The sequence below is a fragment of the Hermetia illucens genome, chromosome 1 (assembly GCF_905115235.1).
Source record: "Hermetia illucens chromosome 1, iHerIll2.2.curated.20191125, whole genome shotgun sequence".
NCBI classification, from domain to species: Eukaryota; Metazoa; Arthropoda; class Insecta; order Diptera; family Stratiomyidae; genus Hermetia; species Hermetia illucens.
The window spans coordinates 42,992,551-43,010,426 of NC_051849.1; the positions used below are offsets into that span (position 1 = coordinate 42,992,551).

Here is a 17,876-nt window from a genome sequence, read left to right on the forward strand (position 1 = left end):
CTGGAGCTCGTTACTAAGACAGGCCTAGACCGGATTGTTTCACCATTGTTGACGATGATTTAAATCAAAACAAATGATTGCAACCTTGTTCAATAAAGCCACCAACAAACGCACAACAGGTTCTCAGCAAATTTCGAGACAATCGGTTTAGCCTTTTTCGAATAAATCTGGTGTGAGAGACAGACAGACAGACGGACAGACATTGACTCGATTCTAATAAGGTTTTGTTTCATACAAACCCTTAAAAATGAACGCACCACATAGAGGGAGATAAAGTTTTATTCATATTAACATAAATTGAAACCTCCAGCGTACCTACTATCTATCAAAAAAACCAAAACGTATCACAGTCACAGTACAAGGAATCCCATACGTTATCTATAGTGTTCAAGTCCGGCGACTGTCGCGGGGCTGGCATGACTGAGCGACAATTATAACGTAGTCATAACCGAGCGTCGAGGACGGTGTGTTCAGAATCGTTGTTCTGATACAGGGAACGCCCTGTGTAATCCCACTTGCTCTGCGCTCTGGTGTAAATTTTGTATTAAGAGCTTAATGTATGATGCAGCAGTCAATAGCTGTGAAACTCGCTCACACGAGCACACTTCCCTCCACATTGGTTAACAGTTTACCTTTTGAAAATTCCCAGAGAAAATAATCTAGATGCGTCAAATTGGACGATCTTGGGAACCCGAGTCGGTTCTCAGTCTTATTCAAACCAAAATCTTCTACATCAAAAGGGTCCAATCCAAAAAAGTCTGTTATCATGCAGCGACAAGATTAGCCGCTGACAGCTTCTCCAATTCTGCTTATTCAAAATGGAGAAAAAATTCCTTTCCTGTTGATAGTCTACCGACTTAAATTGTTGAGTTCATTGGACATGACATATTTCACTCCCCCGAAAGCCAATATATTCATAGGCAAAAAAATAATAAATAACGCACCCTTTATTTGTGGTGTGACGCGATAGACAACAGTTAAAAAAACGGAAAGGATGTCGAATGTGAAGAAAATTAACGAAGTTGTAAAAGGGAAGATTTTGGTGTTGCGAGCCGAATCTTTAAGTGTGCGGGAAATTTCGGCTAGGGTAGGCTACAGTAAATTTGCAGTAGCAACTTTTTTAAAAAAAAATTGCTGAGACTGGGTCTACTGAGCAACAAATAGAGGAGAGAAGAGCCCACAGAAAGACTTCTGCAAGTGAAGATCGACTCTTAAAGAGGATTAGTCCTAGATACCGCTATAAGACGGCTGAGGACATTAGAAGGCATTTTGTTGGAATTGGAGGAACACCAGTTTTTACAAGGATTGTACGACGAAGGCTCCAACCGGGGGATATGTGCACATCGGCCCGCTAAGAAACCGCGCTTGACCGCTCAAATGAAACGGAAACGCCTTGAGTGAGCTAAGGAGCACTAAAGCTGGACTGTTGGTAATTGGAAAAATGTTATCTTCTTAGATAAAACGAAGTTCAACAATTCTCGTAATGATGAAATGCAATATGCACACGAGTGTATTCAACGATCATCAAGGCATCCAATGAGCAGAATGATTTGGTGATGCTTTTCGTATCACCAGATTGGACGATTGGCTATGCTTGAAGAGACGATCAAGGCTGTTGATTATAAAAACATCCTGGAAGAAAATTTGGTCCGTATCCTCGAAGAGCATTTTTCGCATTATTATTATTATTAATCAAATGATTTTCCAAGACGATTGGATTGGTAAGCATCATTTTTTCATCACCTTACCTTTCCTAATTTTTAACAAACAAAGAATTATTTACGCGAACTCGATGTTTCCTGTATTTTATGGCCTGGCAGCAATCCGGATCTTAACCCAATAGAGAACCTTTGGTGCATAATGAAAGTGCAGATAGCGAAAGAGGGGCCGACTAATTTAGAAGAATTAGACAGAATAATCCAAATGGTTTGGTACGAAGGCATTCCAGCAGAAGTCTTGAAAAATTTAATCAGTTCAATGGCACGTCGAGTTGTGGCCGTCACAAAAGCGAAAGGCGGTTCAACAAAATATTGAAAAGTATGTTTAATGTGCACTAAGATTACCACTTGAAAGATCAAACGTCAAAACGTTTAAAAGGATTTAATACAAGTAAAACGTGACAATGTATTTGCAAAGTATCTTCTAATAAACATGTGGAAATCTTTAATAATTTTTTTTAATTTTGCCTAATTTAGATAGTTTGTAAATTTTCAGGTAAAAAATTTTAAGCGCAATAATTCGCGTTTCCGATCCTTGCCTTGCTTCTTAAATGTGGCTGAAAATTCCGGTCATAAAACGATGTCATTTAACTTTTTAAACTGGTCCACATTTCACTGGCCGCGACTGTATATATGTTATATATACATTTTCTAATTGTTTGTCCGGTATTGCAAAGAAATAAAAGTTGTTGTACGCAAACCTGAACTCATTTCTCCAAAAAAAAAATCCAGCGAATAGAACAGGCGCCATCAGAACTCGACGCCTTTAAAGTAGATAACACAGAAAAGATGCTAAGATCAAAGGCGAATTAGACCGCAGTAAACGCCATATTAGCCGCGATTCAAACTCCAAGAAGTGTAACAAGCCCGGAAAGTGAGTCGAACATGACCTTAACTTGATGGTGTAAGCCAGAGGCTTGCCTTCGAAATAAAACTTGACGGTGGTCCTGCGGAAATAAGGCGCGGAAGATTGGGGGTGGTTTTATTAGATAGGAATCCCTTCCCACCTTCGTCCATAAGAAAAAAATCTAGATACACACTCATAACAAGGTTCATTTTAATGTATACATGCACAGTCTAACTTTTGCTAACAGTACAAAGCTAGAAGCACAGAAAGGCTTGGTTGCCTAAATGCTACTAAAACAATGAAAACTACATCGTCCTCGGACTTTGAAGCTGTCCTAAATCTATCACACTCACTTTGAAATGAAACACAACGCAGCTAACGACGCATAGATTTGGCACATGAAACCGTCTAAGTCCAATCCGCAGACTATCCCTGTATAAATATAAGTTGGCCCTTATGTGTCCAGTACCTGTGAAAACTTTCAACCATATTCCAACCAAAGATATACGCCATTCTACTAGCAGTAGAAAAATGTCTGTGATAAAACTGGCAGAGTCGAAATCGTTCCGACATTTAATATATGATATATCAGTTTTGAATGGGAATACCATATGAACCTAGTTGATGTGGAGCTTGCACCAAGTACTGTCTAAATTCAGTCGGCTGGACGCAACGTTCTTGATATGGATACCAACGCCTTCGAGCACAGTTGGTAATGAGATGACCGACATATCAAGTCGCTAAGGATCTGCCTCCACAATTGCGAGATTTAAAGCGCCGCCATCCACTATTAAATCTTCTCTAAATAATGAAATAACAAGAGTTCGCCGGAATTGAGAAATTTAAACTCATGCCGGCAGGGAAAAACTTTATAAAAGAACCCAAGGCCGCTAATGCAACATATTTTTTGCCTCTAGTGGGTTTTTCAACTAAGCATTGCACCCAAAATTATTTCCAGGTGAAAAGTGGTCTGGCTATCCTGGCTAATGTTGCCAATGTGAAGAAAAGACGGCTCTCCACTTTATATGCAGTTGCGCATCTTTCTCAAACCTGAAACGAAGGTACTTTGGAAAAATCTACTTAATCTGCCTTTAGGATCGTCTGGGTACACTATTCCAGGAATAGTAGAAAGGGCCTCATATGTGAGATTTGTGTACTTAGAACCAGTTCATTTCGTTGACCTACTTAACTAGCTAGGTTTTTTCGGAGGAATTTAATCAGTTGCCGATAAGCGTGTCAATGTAAATTTTCGAATTTTCTTAATGGTTCTCAGTCTAACGGGTAATCGCATCCTCCCTATCTGCATTAAGGAGCAGAGCATCGAAGGTGTCGATCAATTTATATATCTAGGAGGCGTGGTTTCTGCCGACATTGGCACCGAACTGGATGTTGCCCGACGCATTAACAGCGCTAGATCCGCTTTCGCTGCCATAGAGTGCCACCCTCCACCAAGGGGTGAACGGCAACTATATATATATGTGCGTTCCAGTAGTCTTGAAAGCGTTCCACGATAGTACGAAGGGTTTGGTGGAATCGCTAGCCCTGTTCTTCACAAAGATCCCCAAGAATAGCGGGAAAATAGTCCAAGAGGTTGCCAAGAAATTGTAACTTGGTGCTCATGTTGGATCCAACCTTTGAGAGTGGTTCATTATATATTATATCAATATTCAGAACTTTTTTTATTTGCCAAAAAATGTTTAACAAACCAAACAAACTCATATCATGCCTGCTCCTCAACGTCTGTTATAGTGTCCATAAAATTTGAGTCTTTTATTAACAATCTTATGGGCGGCCCGTTATAAATGCCCGCTTTTATCTTTTTTAAATCAACACATACATATGAGGTCGCTGTATTCCACATATTTAATTTTGTCCAAAACCAAAGCGATAGTTATATATTCTCTTTTACTTTTGTCGAAAGAGCAATAGGCAAAGACCCTAATTTATCCGCATTTTGTAAGAGATTTGTTTTCGGTTAATACCAGTTACGAAAATAACAGTTGTCGTGGTGGTTCACGCGTTCATTCCAGATCATGTCGATTTCGTGTTTAAATCTATTCCTTTTCTAATTTGTCCACGCTTTGCATAACTTTTGCAGAATCCAAGGTTTATCTTTCATTTCCAGCAGATGACTCAAGTAATTTTTGTAAGCCTCACGAACGCTGTCATTTATACGGTATTCTTTGAACATGTACTCTCCGCAAATGAGACAAAAATGATTCGGTTCATTCACACAAACTCATCTTGAAGTAAATGCATTTGTTTCTTTAACAAAATATTTATTATTGATAACATTTTTCATCGTCTGCTATAACCTTGGCTCACCTTTCTAGCAGCATACGGATTCCACGCCGGAAGAACTCATTTTGGTTGGCGATCCAGTGAGATTCCCCATTTTTTCTGCACTTACTGCAGACTCGAAACGCTGGTAAACTAATCCGTCAGCCATCGACCGAAAAAACGGCCCCAACTAAGGTCGACAAAAAGTGTTGATTAATCAGCGCACGACTAAGAAGATAGCACGGATCAACCAGCAGGCAAAAATCCAGGATTGGCCTCGTTGTCGAAGCAACTGAATAGATCACCGACCCGCATTGTGGCTATATCTATCCAGTCCAACGAAAACTCCACGAGTTCCCTGGACTTGCACGCATTCGCATTGCTGCACGTTCGTTTATTGTGGATTGTGGTCGCAAACGGGTGCTATATTCAATTCCGCCTAGTTGACTCATGTAGCGTGCGTAAAGTTCTACGATTCAAGTGAGCAAACAGCTGAGCTGTGAGTGCGTAATTAGATCGGAACTTGGCATAGAAATTCCAATGTGCATTGTGCCGGAAACACGATTACTCCCCTGTTTTGTTCGCTTGTCTTACAAAGCCCTAGTTGCGAGCTCTTCGCATACCCCAATCCCAAGCGGGTTCAGTGTCCGTCCGTTGAATTGGATATCGAAATCGAATCCCGGCGCCAGAAAATCCATCGCCGGCTGAGCAAGTGCTCCTACACCCGGCTGAAGAACCAGCTCATCATGCGTTTGTCAGTAAGTGAGACAATCAAGCTGAATCACTTACTGACTGATCTAGCGCTCGGCGACCGCACACCCAGCCAACTGCTTTGGAAAATGGAGCGAGTGCAAACTCGTTAGCAGCATCGAACTTCGGCGTGTACAAGCCTATGCACTTTTTTCGTGATCCTAAAAAAAAGACTAAATTCGTTGGGGGGCACGGCAAGGTCTACCCGAATTGTATCAAATCGTCGCGTTACAGTGTACGACCCCTTAGGAGGTGGAATCATCTAGTAAACCTCCCCGTCTCCAAATCCCACAAAGTATTTCCTCAGCGGCTGAAATTTACGGCATCAAACTCCACGTTCACCGCAATTCGCAGCTAAATGCGAGTAAACTTAAGTCTTGGCTTGCGGCGGAGTTTTTCGTGGCACTTCATTTTAGCTGACTTCAGTGTCCCCGTATTAGGCAGACTTCCTGTGTCACTATGACTGCTGGTAGATATGCAGCATAGGTTCCTGATAGATTTCACAATCTCTCTTCGGTCGTCAGGGAAAATTTCAACCTGCTCGAACAACAACACTCTTTCTATCATTTTTGATTACGTTGCCGATCCACGCATTCGCGCACTCCTCTAAAAATATCGCAACATTACTGTCGAATGTAATCCCTCTCAGCCAGTTAAACATGATGTCCAGCACCACATCAACACTACTCGAAGATGCCTTCTCTATCATCTCAGAAGCTCGCTGTTAGGCAGAAAGAGTTTGGACAGCTACTTAAACAGAGTATATGCAGACCTTCCAATAGCAGTTGGAGTGGAGTGGAGATGACCACTAAATTTGGTCCCCAAGTCGAACAACGAATGACGACCTGTTTGAGATTATAGACACCTGAATGCTCAAACGATTCCAGTCATCCAAGACTTTGCCCATTATTTGGCAAACTGTCTTGTTTTCTCAACCTTAGATCTCGCCAAGGCCTACTATAAAATCCCTTTAGCTCACAATAGTCCAAAGACAGCAATTTGCACATCTTTGGGATTCGTCGAGTTCATGCGGATGACTTCCAGAGATATATCTACTCTGTACTACGAAACTTGGACTTCTGTTTCTTCTACTGAACAGAAAATGGCCTAACTCTGAATGTTGACAAATGCAAATTTCTCAAGCAGAACGGCATTCAACCCAACCCAGACAAAATGCAAGCGATCGCGAGCTTCCCACTACTAAAGACGGTCAAATATCTTAGATGATTCTCGGTAAACTTCTACCGTCCACACTGGTACCTTTGCAGAGCGCTCGTGCTCAAAACTTCAAAATTATTTTTTTCGTGTTAGAATCTTATTGCAAATAATAAATAAAGAGATAAAAACATGGATAAACTAATAATATAAAACACTAAAATTTTAAAAAATTAAAGTGTAAAACATTAGAATAGTTTACACATTTTTAAAACTTAGTTCAGTTGTCAAGCAAGGAAAGTAAAATAACATAAGAGAAGGATCATTTCAATAAAAAATGATTGTAATTAAAATAAAAAATAGGAAAAAATAGGAACGTATATTTGCACTTTCTTCATTTTAGAGCTGGTAATAAATTTTGAATCTGATTAGACGGCATCATCAGAATCCGTGATAATCCGTGATGATCAGATCCAATGAAGTCGTTGGTAGTTTTCGTAGATTAGTAACCAAGGAATCAGAAGAAAATAAGAGCCTGTAGGCCTTAGCTTCTTGTGCTTCCTCGCTAAGCTGCCCGATTAGTAAGAATGTGTACAAAATTACTTCTGGCCCGTGAATTAAAATCCTAACACAGTCGGACTCATGTAGAACCATAGATATAATCGTATGCATAATTTGGCCATCTCTAAACAATCAATTTTGAATTTTTCTTTATTTATATCGAAACCACTCGAAATTGTTTGTAGAAAGATTTATGTACAATCGTCTAATAAGTTCTTTATCAACTCTAGAAATAATGGCGGATTCTTTAAAATTTCTTCTCGGCTATATCCTCATTGTTATTGCTACCGTATCCAGGTTTGATCGGCTACTAGCGATAGTTTTTCCTAAAATCTTCTTGGAGAATTTTTTTGTTGTTCTCAACAATATCTTTGGATTCTTTTCTTATTTTCGAAGATTTGATCGGTAATTTATATGGGAGTTGCAGTAAAAAATTCAATTGTGCTTATCCGCGAGTGTAAGGCTAAAATACCAAATGAAAAGAAGCCACCCTTGACAATTCTGAATAACATTTGTTGTAAATTATTACAGCATCTTTAGACGTAGAACCGCAGAAATAACTTTGAGTAAAATATTTAGTCTCACTTAAGGCGTTGCATATTTTGCCGCCAACCATCGTGAATATGATTTAATGCGCCACAGAGTATTCTTTATCATCAATCGTTATTGTTGTAGCGTGTAAATTTCGAATTTGTTCGTCAATATCTGTTTTTTTTATCTCTAGCAAGCTCTTCTCTCTTTTCGATATTGAAGACTTATAGACCTACAATGACGAACAGGCGAGGATTATTCCAGGCTACAATATTTTTATTAATTGCCGATTATAGTCGCAATGGGGCAAGAAATATTATGAACACACCCCACTTTGAAATGAATGTTAGAGAACCCGATGGATCTAAACTCGTAATAACGTCTTTTTGTACCGACAGTAGTCGACAGGCAGCTTTCTGTTAATGAAATATTTTCTGGGTAACATTTTAATTTTTCTTTTTGACAAGTTTGTAAGGCGGGAATATTTGCTTCGCATAACTTCAGATTACGTTATATTGTTTCTTGGATAATTCAGCTTCAATTATCATAGACAGGATATCAGTTACTGGCAAATATGTTGACTTTTGACATGTTCTTGAGCAAACCGTCGTATTTCGGTTACTTTTTCGCCTGTCTGCTACCCTGCGCCCTGAATTACAGTTGCATAAGGTGAAACATCCAGTTGATTTTCAGTACGCAAAACTACTGTTTTCCTGCGCATCGTCTGCTCGCTATTTGCTTAGAAATCTAGTAGCGACTGGCCGCAACCGCCTCTTGAACGTCGATTGGTTTGAAATTCGCAGGACACTTCTAACCACCTCTTTTCTGTTTGAATAAATCTGTCCTTATGTCTATTACAACTTGCCGACTTTAATTGGCTTTTAAATATTTTTAAAGTTATGTTGCGCGGATTCAGACAACTTGTGACAGTACTTTTAAGCACAAGAACTTCCAAACACCTTCAAACTTTTTATTAAATGATCTGATTTCAGTTTGGGAAAATATTTCGCACATTTTTTCATGTGATGGAAATTTGGGTGCCAGCATCGTCTAAAATAGAGGAAAAACACACACACTCTTCACAATAAATTTATTTTATTCAATTTCTAAATTTTGCGCAAAGGGATTTCATTTTTTCCTTCATGATTAATTTATTTGGACCTTCCATTATAACACTACGTTGGCCAATTTGAAATCCCCTTGTGCGAAATTGAAATGCGAATATAAACTGATGAAAGTAAACAATTGGGAGTGAACCCCTTGATGATTTGCTTACAGCATGTATTGGGACCTCCAAATTCTAACTAATCGCCACATTCCACACAACAAGCCTGACACGCTGTTAGTTGACAAGATGGATCGCTCCGCGTATATTATTGATGGTGCTATCCCCCATAATGGCAACATTGAACAGAAATACGTAGAGAAGAAGGTGAACTATGAGCCACTGGCTCGGGAAATCAAAGAAATTTGGCGTCTCCAGAAAGTCGTTGTAGTTCCCATAATATTGTCAACTAGAGGTATTGTACCTAAAACCCTCACGTCTTCCCTTGATATCTTACGACTCTCAAACAAGCTGATTTAAACCATGCAGAAGTACACCATTCTGCATACATGCGAAGAGTTCTCGACGGATTCTCCCATCACCACCATCAGCGCCACTTTATAATTTAAGTAGGTAGGATCGTCCGAGCTTAAATGCTTGGCACTTAGTACTAGTATTAAGTAAAATCTGGCATATGCCGAGTTTGTGACAACTGGAAAATAATAATCGTTGGCCCAACAACCCAATTGGATCAGGGCCTTGAAGTGCGTAGAGCACTTCATTTAAAAGGGTCATCCCGTGTGAAGGCCGTTTTCTTCGCTTTCTTTCGAATTTTTTTGTGAAAAACTGGATAAAGATACAAATACACGTTTTTCACCATATATTTATTCATATCCTGGGCGTGCGTAGTATTTTTCCCAGCCCGACCAGTTCATTATTGAAATACAAAGCAACTTATACACCCATCTCCAAAAGGTGTGATCATCTTAAAGAAAAAATGTAAATGGTATTTTAACGTGCGGACGTAACCACAGTCCGCAAACTAGGATTATTAAAAAGTATTAAAAACTCAATTTTTTGTGCCTTGTTTATCTTTTTTTTTTGAATTTTGGTGTATTTTTACGGCTTTTTCAATGAATAAAAAAAACTACTGAATGAATCACAATTATCCTAGTTTGCGGACCGTAGAAATATGTTCTGAATAAGTCGTGAAAATTTCAAAGAATTTCGTTGGATAGATTTTAGGCTATGGTGGCAGCCGATTTTCAACATGCGGTTTCGAGAAAAACGCATTTAAAAAGTAGATTGAGATTTTTAGCCATAAGAACTTAACTGACCATTAATCTGCTATACCTAGTCCATAAACCTTAGGAAACACATGTACAGCCTTGGCTTCAATTCTTGTCCTTTTAGCGAAGTCATTCGAACGTCATTCGGACCGATAAATACGCGCGATCGACATAAATCTGGCATGTGACCTATTACATATTTAGCATTATAATTTCCGAACGACTCCGAATATCAAAAAATCACTTTGCCCATATATTCTACCCTATATCTAGATACAATTGATGCAAGAAAAAAAATTCAATTCCGCGGATCCGACATACAGGATGACCCCTTTAAGACCGTAATGATACACTACAGGATTACGGTGCCCTATACAAGACAGTTTGGTCGGCATTGCACTCGCCCGAGATTATTACCCTGATTTGACTCAGGTACTCATTCACAGCTGAGTCGACATCAAATCTCGATACAAATTCCACTGCCACGAGTGAGATTTGAAATGCGATCTTCCGTACGACAGCCTTGTGCTCTAACCAGTCAGCTATCCGGACATTAAGTTTTAATCATATAATAAATTCAACATAACGGGAAATGAAAATTGTTTTGAGCGTTACTTCCGAAGAAAAGGCCCCAGTGGGGCGTTGTTTCCTACCCTTCCCTTACGACAAAAGCCCGACAAAGCGTCCCCTTCGGCATTTAACCTACATCAGCCAATTAAATTTGGACATTCCACATGTGTCCGGTAAAGACTTGGTCGCTGACGCTTTGCTTTGATCAAAATCACAACCACAGTCGATTTTTCAGCAATCACACTTTGATGTTCCCATCGTGATCAACATAGGCCGGAGCATGCAATTTGAATCTATCCTCTTGTTGGAGCTCGGAAAGCTCTTGGGATTCAAACGTCCAATGGGATGCTAGAACGTTAGCATCGGACGCTGAAGGCAGCTTTTATGGCGCGCGACGTGCCGAGCTGATCGCAGGCCTTGCCTTTCCTTCTGATTGGGTTTCGTACAGCCGTCCGCGAGGAGTTCGTTACCAGCCGTACTAAGCTGGTGTACGGGGAGAACTTTCGAATCCCTGACGACTTGGTCCTCGGCAGGTGAAACGGCCTTGGAGAAATCCGATCGTCACAGGTAACCGGTATGTTCTGGTCCGAATTGTTGCCCTCCGGAAGTCACTACAGTCACACTCGTATGAATGTAGACCTCGGTGGCAAGCCCAAGAGGATCTCTTTGGACAGGGTGAGGCCTTTCTTCCTTCGCAGTTTTGTCTAAAATTTGGAAATGCAGTTATCTTCACTTGTACATGGGAAGTGACGGCAACCGTTATTTTTAAAAACTTTATTAGTTCATGTCTTCTGTATTGTATCGTCGAAGTATTCTGGCCTAAGACAATAATGGTGACATACAAGCCAGATACTCGTGGACCTGTTGATCAGAAGGTGGAAAGTGATGTGTATAGGTGACCGATTAAGGAAGGGTGATAACATCATTGCAGGTTATGCCATGCAATGAAATCCACTATCTCTGGGTGACCGACGAGTGGATCTAGGAATCGATACTTCCTCGGATCGTTCTAGGAATAGGAACTTCCCCGAAACAATTTCGTTGGTGCACATACAAATTTCTGGACAGTTTACATCATCGAAACCGTATTTCGATTCGTATTAAATTTTTGCTATTTTTCCCAACTGGCACTCATTTAAATTTCAACTTTTCGGGTCAACGAAAAAAATTTAAATTTTTTCCACTTTTTAATTTTGAAACTAACTTTTATTTAAAAGCATCTCATTTTTGCAGAAAAATCCGAAATTCTAATTACGTTTTTTGCGGAGCAAATAAATAGCAAAAATCTGATAAAATAGCGACACTTGACAGGAAAACGAAAGTGTTCTGCACCAACTACCCCGCACTGTACTCGCATAGCGTTCCGCGCCATTGAGACAACCGCATGAGTAACACAACAGCGAAGCCCTCAGGCCGCCACATGAGCTCAGCAATCACCGCCACAACGTGCAGCCCTGGCCCCGGCAAACAACGCCAAATTGCATAAGCAGAGACCCTTCGACAAAATATTTCACCGAATTTCCGTCGATATTGGCTAAATTATTTTTATCAAAGCTCCCAACATTTATGTGTATGTTCTACGTTTATGTCACGTACGGCCGCCCCCCGCGCTCGCGACCCCATCCAAATAAAACTATTTTCATATTTTGACCAACGACAAGCGAAGCCGTTGTAGCCTTGGCTGGCCCCATTTTAACATTTCTAACGTGAAGTTCTCGCGTCCTTGACGGCCACAAACAATTCTAGGAGATTATTACCTTGTGTCCACTAGTCCTGCACTTTTCACTTGACACTACGAAACCGTTCCTGGCGATGATCCACCAACTCCGATTTACGTTTTCATCCAAATTATCCGTAAACACCGAAACTTCAACGTCTTGCGATTAAGAATTCTCTTCTGACTGAACTGACGGCTGGTGGCCAAATTGTGTTCTCGTGGGAATTCTCAAGCATGCGGGCCTCTCTCCGGAGCACACACACTAGCGCACACGCCCTAAACAAACCGTACCAGGGTCGAATTTCGGTTGTTTGTCTAAACTATTGGCATGAATTAATGAATTTGCAACATAAGGGCTGCCGTCGGGCGGTGGGCTCTTTATGCAAAACGGGCAAACAAATCAATTTAACGCAGTCTCAGGCAATTAACGAGAGGGTAGGGGCCATCTCCACTCGCAATTATCACAAGCATAGCGTGAAACATACTTTCTTACTCATGAACAAGGCACGGGGCACAGCTGCATAATCTGGACCCACACGCCAACACTGCATCCGGTATGATTTTACGCGCGCTTCATCTGCTATTGACATTGCTCTCAGGGACTCACCAACACATCGCACTCGAGAGCAAAATAGAAATGACGTCAGCCTGGCTTCGAAGCGAGCTATTCAAGTCGCCTGTACCCGCTGAAAACTTTGTCGATAACGCAGTTCGATAAAATTTAAATCTGATGTTTGAATTTAACGACTAGTACTTTTCCATGGTGCGTCGTGAAAAGCGCAGATTAAAACGGGAGGGACTTGGCAATGGGAAGTTGTCACCGCATTGCTTTTCACCCCATTCAAACTCTCTCCCAACGTGATTTGCGCAAACTCTCCATCCTGTAGACCCTGCAAATATTTTTCTAAATTTGTGTGGAGAAAGGCTGTACCTGAACGATTAGGCCTTCTAATGAACTTATTCTGTTGTTGATTTCATACTACGGGGCTAGTAAAAGAAATATACATTCAGTATTTTATCTCTTTTCGCCAAATGACTGCAAGTTGCAATTCAGCAAATTCAAATCTTATCTGGATCCCGCATTTAACAGCTTCAATAATCAATACCGCGAAACTGACCCAAAACATATGGGGCTGACTGCGATGTTGACATTTGAAGCCGCATTTACACGTGACGATTTTCCACCCGGCAGCAGACTGTCATTTCGTAATGGGATGGTGTCCGATAAGTCCTAGTCTCATCAAATAAACCTTAATCAAATTGGTTAACTATACAATGACCGCGAAAACATTTTTAAAATCTCTTCAAGTCGCTGCAATTGCAGGTGTGTCATACTACGCGGGAACTGTCATTGAAAGAAAACAAATTCTGCAAGAGATCCACCATAATGACAAGACAGGGTCATTGCACGGAATCAGTGAAAAGGTTAGACCAGTCCATAAAGTCTTATTTGAATAAAGGATTATCTTTCAACTGCAGCTTACAGCAAAGCCATGCTTGCCAATCTTCGGAACTATATCAGCTGCAACACTAGTTCCCGCCGACAACACATCCCAGCCCGCGCTAGAGTACCGGAAACTAAGTCGAATTTCCGAAATTATGAAATACGGATACCCTGGAATGGATCAAATCCTCTCATATTCCGACTTTGTCGTCTCTTACGACCGGCGGAACCGCGTCCCACACTGGGTCTTCGAGCATATCACACCGGAAAGTGTTCGCAGCAACAACAATGTCGATCGTTCGAAATGCAACTTCACCCCCGATCCCAACGTCCATCCATTCTTCAGAGCTGATAACTCGGACTATAAACGTTCAGGCTTTGACCGCGGTCATATGGCTGCCGCTGGGAATCACCGAATTGAACAGAAACATTGCGACGAAACATTCTATCTGAGCAACATGGCTCCACAGGTGGGCGAAGGATTCAACCGGGACTCTTGGAATCGACTGGAGCGTTACGTAAGAAAGCTGACCAAGGATCATCCAAATGTTTATATTTGCACGGGACCACTCTACCTGCCGCGCAAAGAGGATGACGGCAAAATGTATATAAAGTACCAGGTGCTTGGCGCTAATACGGTGGCTGTCCCCACGCATTTTTTCAAAGTTATTGTGGCTGAGACGCCAGATAAGCAGCTCAAGATGGAAGCGTATGTGATGCCCAACCAAAAAATTGCCGATGAAACGCCACTGCAGGTGTTCCAGGTCCGCCCTGAGGTCATAGAAAGGGCTGCAGGACTGTTATTTTTTACAAATATCCAAAGGACTAAACTGGCGTCGATTAATGGAAAGAAAGTGTAGCACAAACAAATTTAGATAAGGGAATAGTGCAATTGTATTATATTTATTGAATTTGTTTATTTTGAATAAACCTTTTAACAATTTTATGTTAAAGAGATTAATTCTGAACGGCATTGGGTGCTAAAAGTAATGTCGCAGAAGTTTTTAGACCGCTGAAATTAGTTAGCTCAGTGAGTTGGGGTTTAAGAATACACATAAAGTCTTCCCTGCTTGTCGCAAAAGGCAACTAAAAGGACTAGAAATGTATGGGCTAGTAACATGTAAATTTTTGCCACCGAAACATCAACAACGCCTCGTATAGAAACTGACCTCACGGCTACCTCCTTGGCTATAACTGGAGCGGGAATTCCAACGATGTAAGCTGGACATTCTGGGCTTAAGCGATGTAAGCTGATGGGACTCTAGAGAGTACTCCTCTTCCTCTTACGGCAATGTACCTTTGTACCCTGAAAAGTCAGTTGTAGCAGATGCGAATCCGGTGTTGAGTTGCTTCTGACGGCTACCGCAAGGCGCAATCTCTTGACCTGTTGCAGACAGAATTCTAACTGCAAGATTCCGGTCCAGGTTAAGGAACATCACAATTGTACAATGCTACGCACCAACGGACACTTCCGACATGATGGAAAAGGATGCTTTCTACGCGCAATTAAACGCAGTTCAGGAGAGGCATCGTGATGATGATGGGTGATCTGAATGCCAAGGTGGGTTCTGACAACACCTTGGTCGGACATGTGATGGGGAAACACAGCCTTGCCGACCGTAATGATAATGGTGGGAAGGGTGTGAATTTCTCCTGCTTCCACCGGTTCGTCATTGATGTTTCATTGTTCGAGCACAGAGCCCTCCATAAGGCCAGTTGGGTTTCAAATGACCGACACCGTACGAGTAGTCAGGCCACTACGCGACCAGCAGTAATTTTGGAAGTTGCTTCCTGGATGTGCGTAACAAGAGAGGTGCTAACATCGCTCTTGATAGAGATCACCATCTGATGGTCGCTTGCGTATTGCGTCCACCGCTTCATAAGTTCAACATAATCGCCTGCATGATTTAACTGTCACTCGACAGTGAGAGAGCTATATTTCTAATCGGATGGCAGATATACTGAGTAGCCCGCCTGAGGATATCGATGAGCATTGGGCTGTCATCACAAATGCTCTTTTGTCGGATACTACACATCATAAGATATGGCTGAATGCGGAATCGTAGAAGCGGATCAATGAACTGAAGAGGTGGGAAGAACACTTCACCATGGTTCTTAGCCGTATCACATCTGGTAAGGTTCCTCCTCTTATGGATAAAATTGGTTGTCACCGTAGCATGCAACTAAGGAGTGTTCCTCCAAGCAGAAGAGAAATCATGTTGGTCATCAATGCACTCAAATGGAGTAAAGTCGCTGGACTTGACGATTTCCTCGCAGAGTAATTTATCGTTTCACTTGACGCAGATCTGCTACTTCCACTCGTACGAACATCCTGGGAATCCGTGACTTTCTCCAGAGAGTGGAAAAAGGGGATGATCGTTAAGATTCTAAAGAAGGGCTCACGCTTGGAGTATGACAACTGGAAGGGTATCTGCGAGCTTCAAGCCATCGCGAAGATAATGGCTAAAATAATCCTGGAACGCATCAAAGAACATCTCGAAAGTTTGATCGATATAGGGCAGGTTGATTTCCGCTCCGTATCTTCTTGCATTGACCACATCAACACCCTGCAAATCATTTTGGTACAGTGCGCAGAGTTTAGATCTGCACTTGCTCTTCACCGATGTCGAGAAATGTTTCGATAGCGTGAATAGGGGGTCCATCTGAAGTGTTCTACGCAGGTTAGCTATTACCACTCTCCCTGTCTAGAAATACAGTTATTTCATCACCAAGATGCGTTGTATCATCGGAATGTACTGGCCTGACACTATCTTAAATGAAGAACTTGATCGGCGCACAGTCCTACCACTCGAACGCAAGGGCACTTGGAGCAGAACAGTAAGGAACGGGTGCTAGCGTCCCGGGAAATCAAGGGTGTTGAGGGGCATTTCAGGTAACCGCGAACGATTGCGCGCAAGTGTGGTTGACGTGCTATACCTCACCAAGCGGTGAATGGAAACCATATATATATATCCTGTGTGGAGTTGCCAAATCTCCCATCAGGCACGTCTCTTCGTGCGGATAAGGGAATGCTCGGCGAATGCGTTATGGGCATGCACATGTACGCATCAGGAGATGTGCTTGCATGGACATGCCTATACGCAGGCCGGGTTAGTGGGAAGTAAACGTCCACCCGTGAATAAAATTGGGAATCCTATCTACTACTATCGAACCAAATATGGAGGTCGAGAAGGGTAGTTTTTTGATGGTGCAGTGCTTGGGAAACCCAGTACCGGCGGTTTTTGGGAGTGGGCAGGCAAGTTCCCGGCCGTGGATATCTAGCGTGTGGAGTGGAAATGAGATTTACACCGGATCCTTTTCGAAAAAGCTCAAAACTTGGAAGGTCACCATTGAAGGCCACTTTACCCCTAGGCAATCGAGGTTCATCGAGGGACTCGGAAAGGAACTTCGAGAGTCTCCGGACTGACATAACTATCGATGCTGTAAAAGGCAGCAAACTGCAAAAGCGTTTGTTTCATTGGGGGAACGCATAAATGAACCTGTGAGTTCATTAAAGAGAGACGGAATCGACAAAGGTGGCGACAAAAAGCGGCACAAGAAGAAAAGGAAGACTCGTTCCGAAGTAATCATTACCAGGTGTACTTCTAATTAATTTCCGTTTTTTTTTTTTTGGATAGATGGCGTTCTATGTTCTTTGTCGCTGTTGGTCACACATACCTGTCATTTTATTTAGTCGTTGTCGAGTGTCTAAACTGCGTTGACGTTTCCCCAAAAAAGAATTTCCAGCAAGTTTTTATTGCGCGTCAAATATGTCGGCGTACGTACCGAATATCGAGCATATGCGCCTTGCATTGCTTTTCATGTTCAATCAAGGAAAAAAAGTGTCCGAGAGCCACTGTGCACTTGTGGAAGTTTATGGCGATCGTGCATTAACGTGGTTTCGACAATTCAAAACTGGAGATTGCGAGCTGAACGACGCTGCACGCTCCGGCAAGCGAAAATTGTTTG

General features: G+C 41.7%; 2 protein-coding genes across 2 annotated transcripts in view; one reads left to right on the forward strand and one right to left on the reverse strand.

Moving 5' to 3' along the window:
- The window catches only part of LOC119646673, a 44,275-nt gene extending 31,535 nt beyond the window's left edge, over nt 1–12,740 (reverse strand). Inside the window, exon 1 of the mRNA XM_038047203.1 lies at nt 12,504–12,740. The gene's annotated coding sequence lies outside the window, so the exon portion shown is untranslated. The remainder of the gene's footprint in view (nt 1–12,503) is intronic.
- An 895-nt stretch (nt 12,741–13,635) lies between these two features.
- Nucleotides 13,636–14,853, forward strand: LOC119646674 (endonuclease G, mitochondrial). The gene is made up of 2 exons (XM_038047204.1): nt 13,636–13,888; nt 13,943–14,853. Exons 1-2 carry the CDS (start codon nt 13,739–13,741, stop codon nt 14,765–14,767), a joined length of 975 nt encoding a protein of 324 aa, XP_037903132.1. The 5' UTR covers nt 13,636–13,738; the 3' UTR covers nt 14,768–14,853.
- The last annotated feature ends 3,023 nt before the right edge of the window (nt 14,854–17,876 follow it).

Excerpts from the sequence above, each read along its gene's own strand:
- LOC119646674 (XM_038047204.1), top strand. The coding sequence starts at position 13,739 with ATGACCGCGAAAACATTTTTAAAATCTCTTCAAGTCGCTGCAATTGCA. Across the intron at positions 13,889-13,942 it reads TGCACGGAATCAGTGAAAAG|CTTACAGCAAAGCCATGCTT; the intron begins GTTAGACCAGTC and ends TTTCAACTGCAG.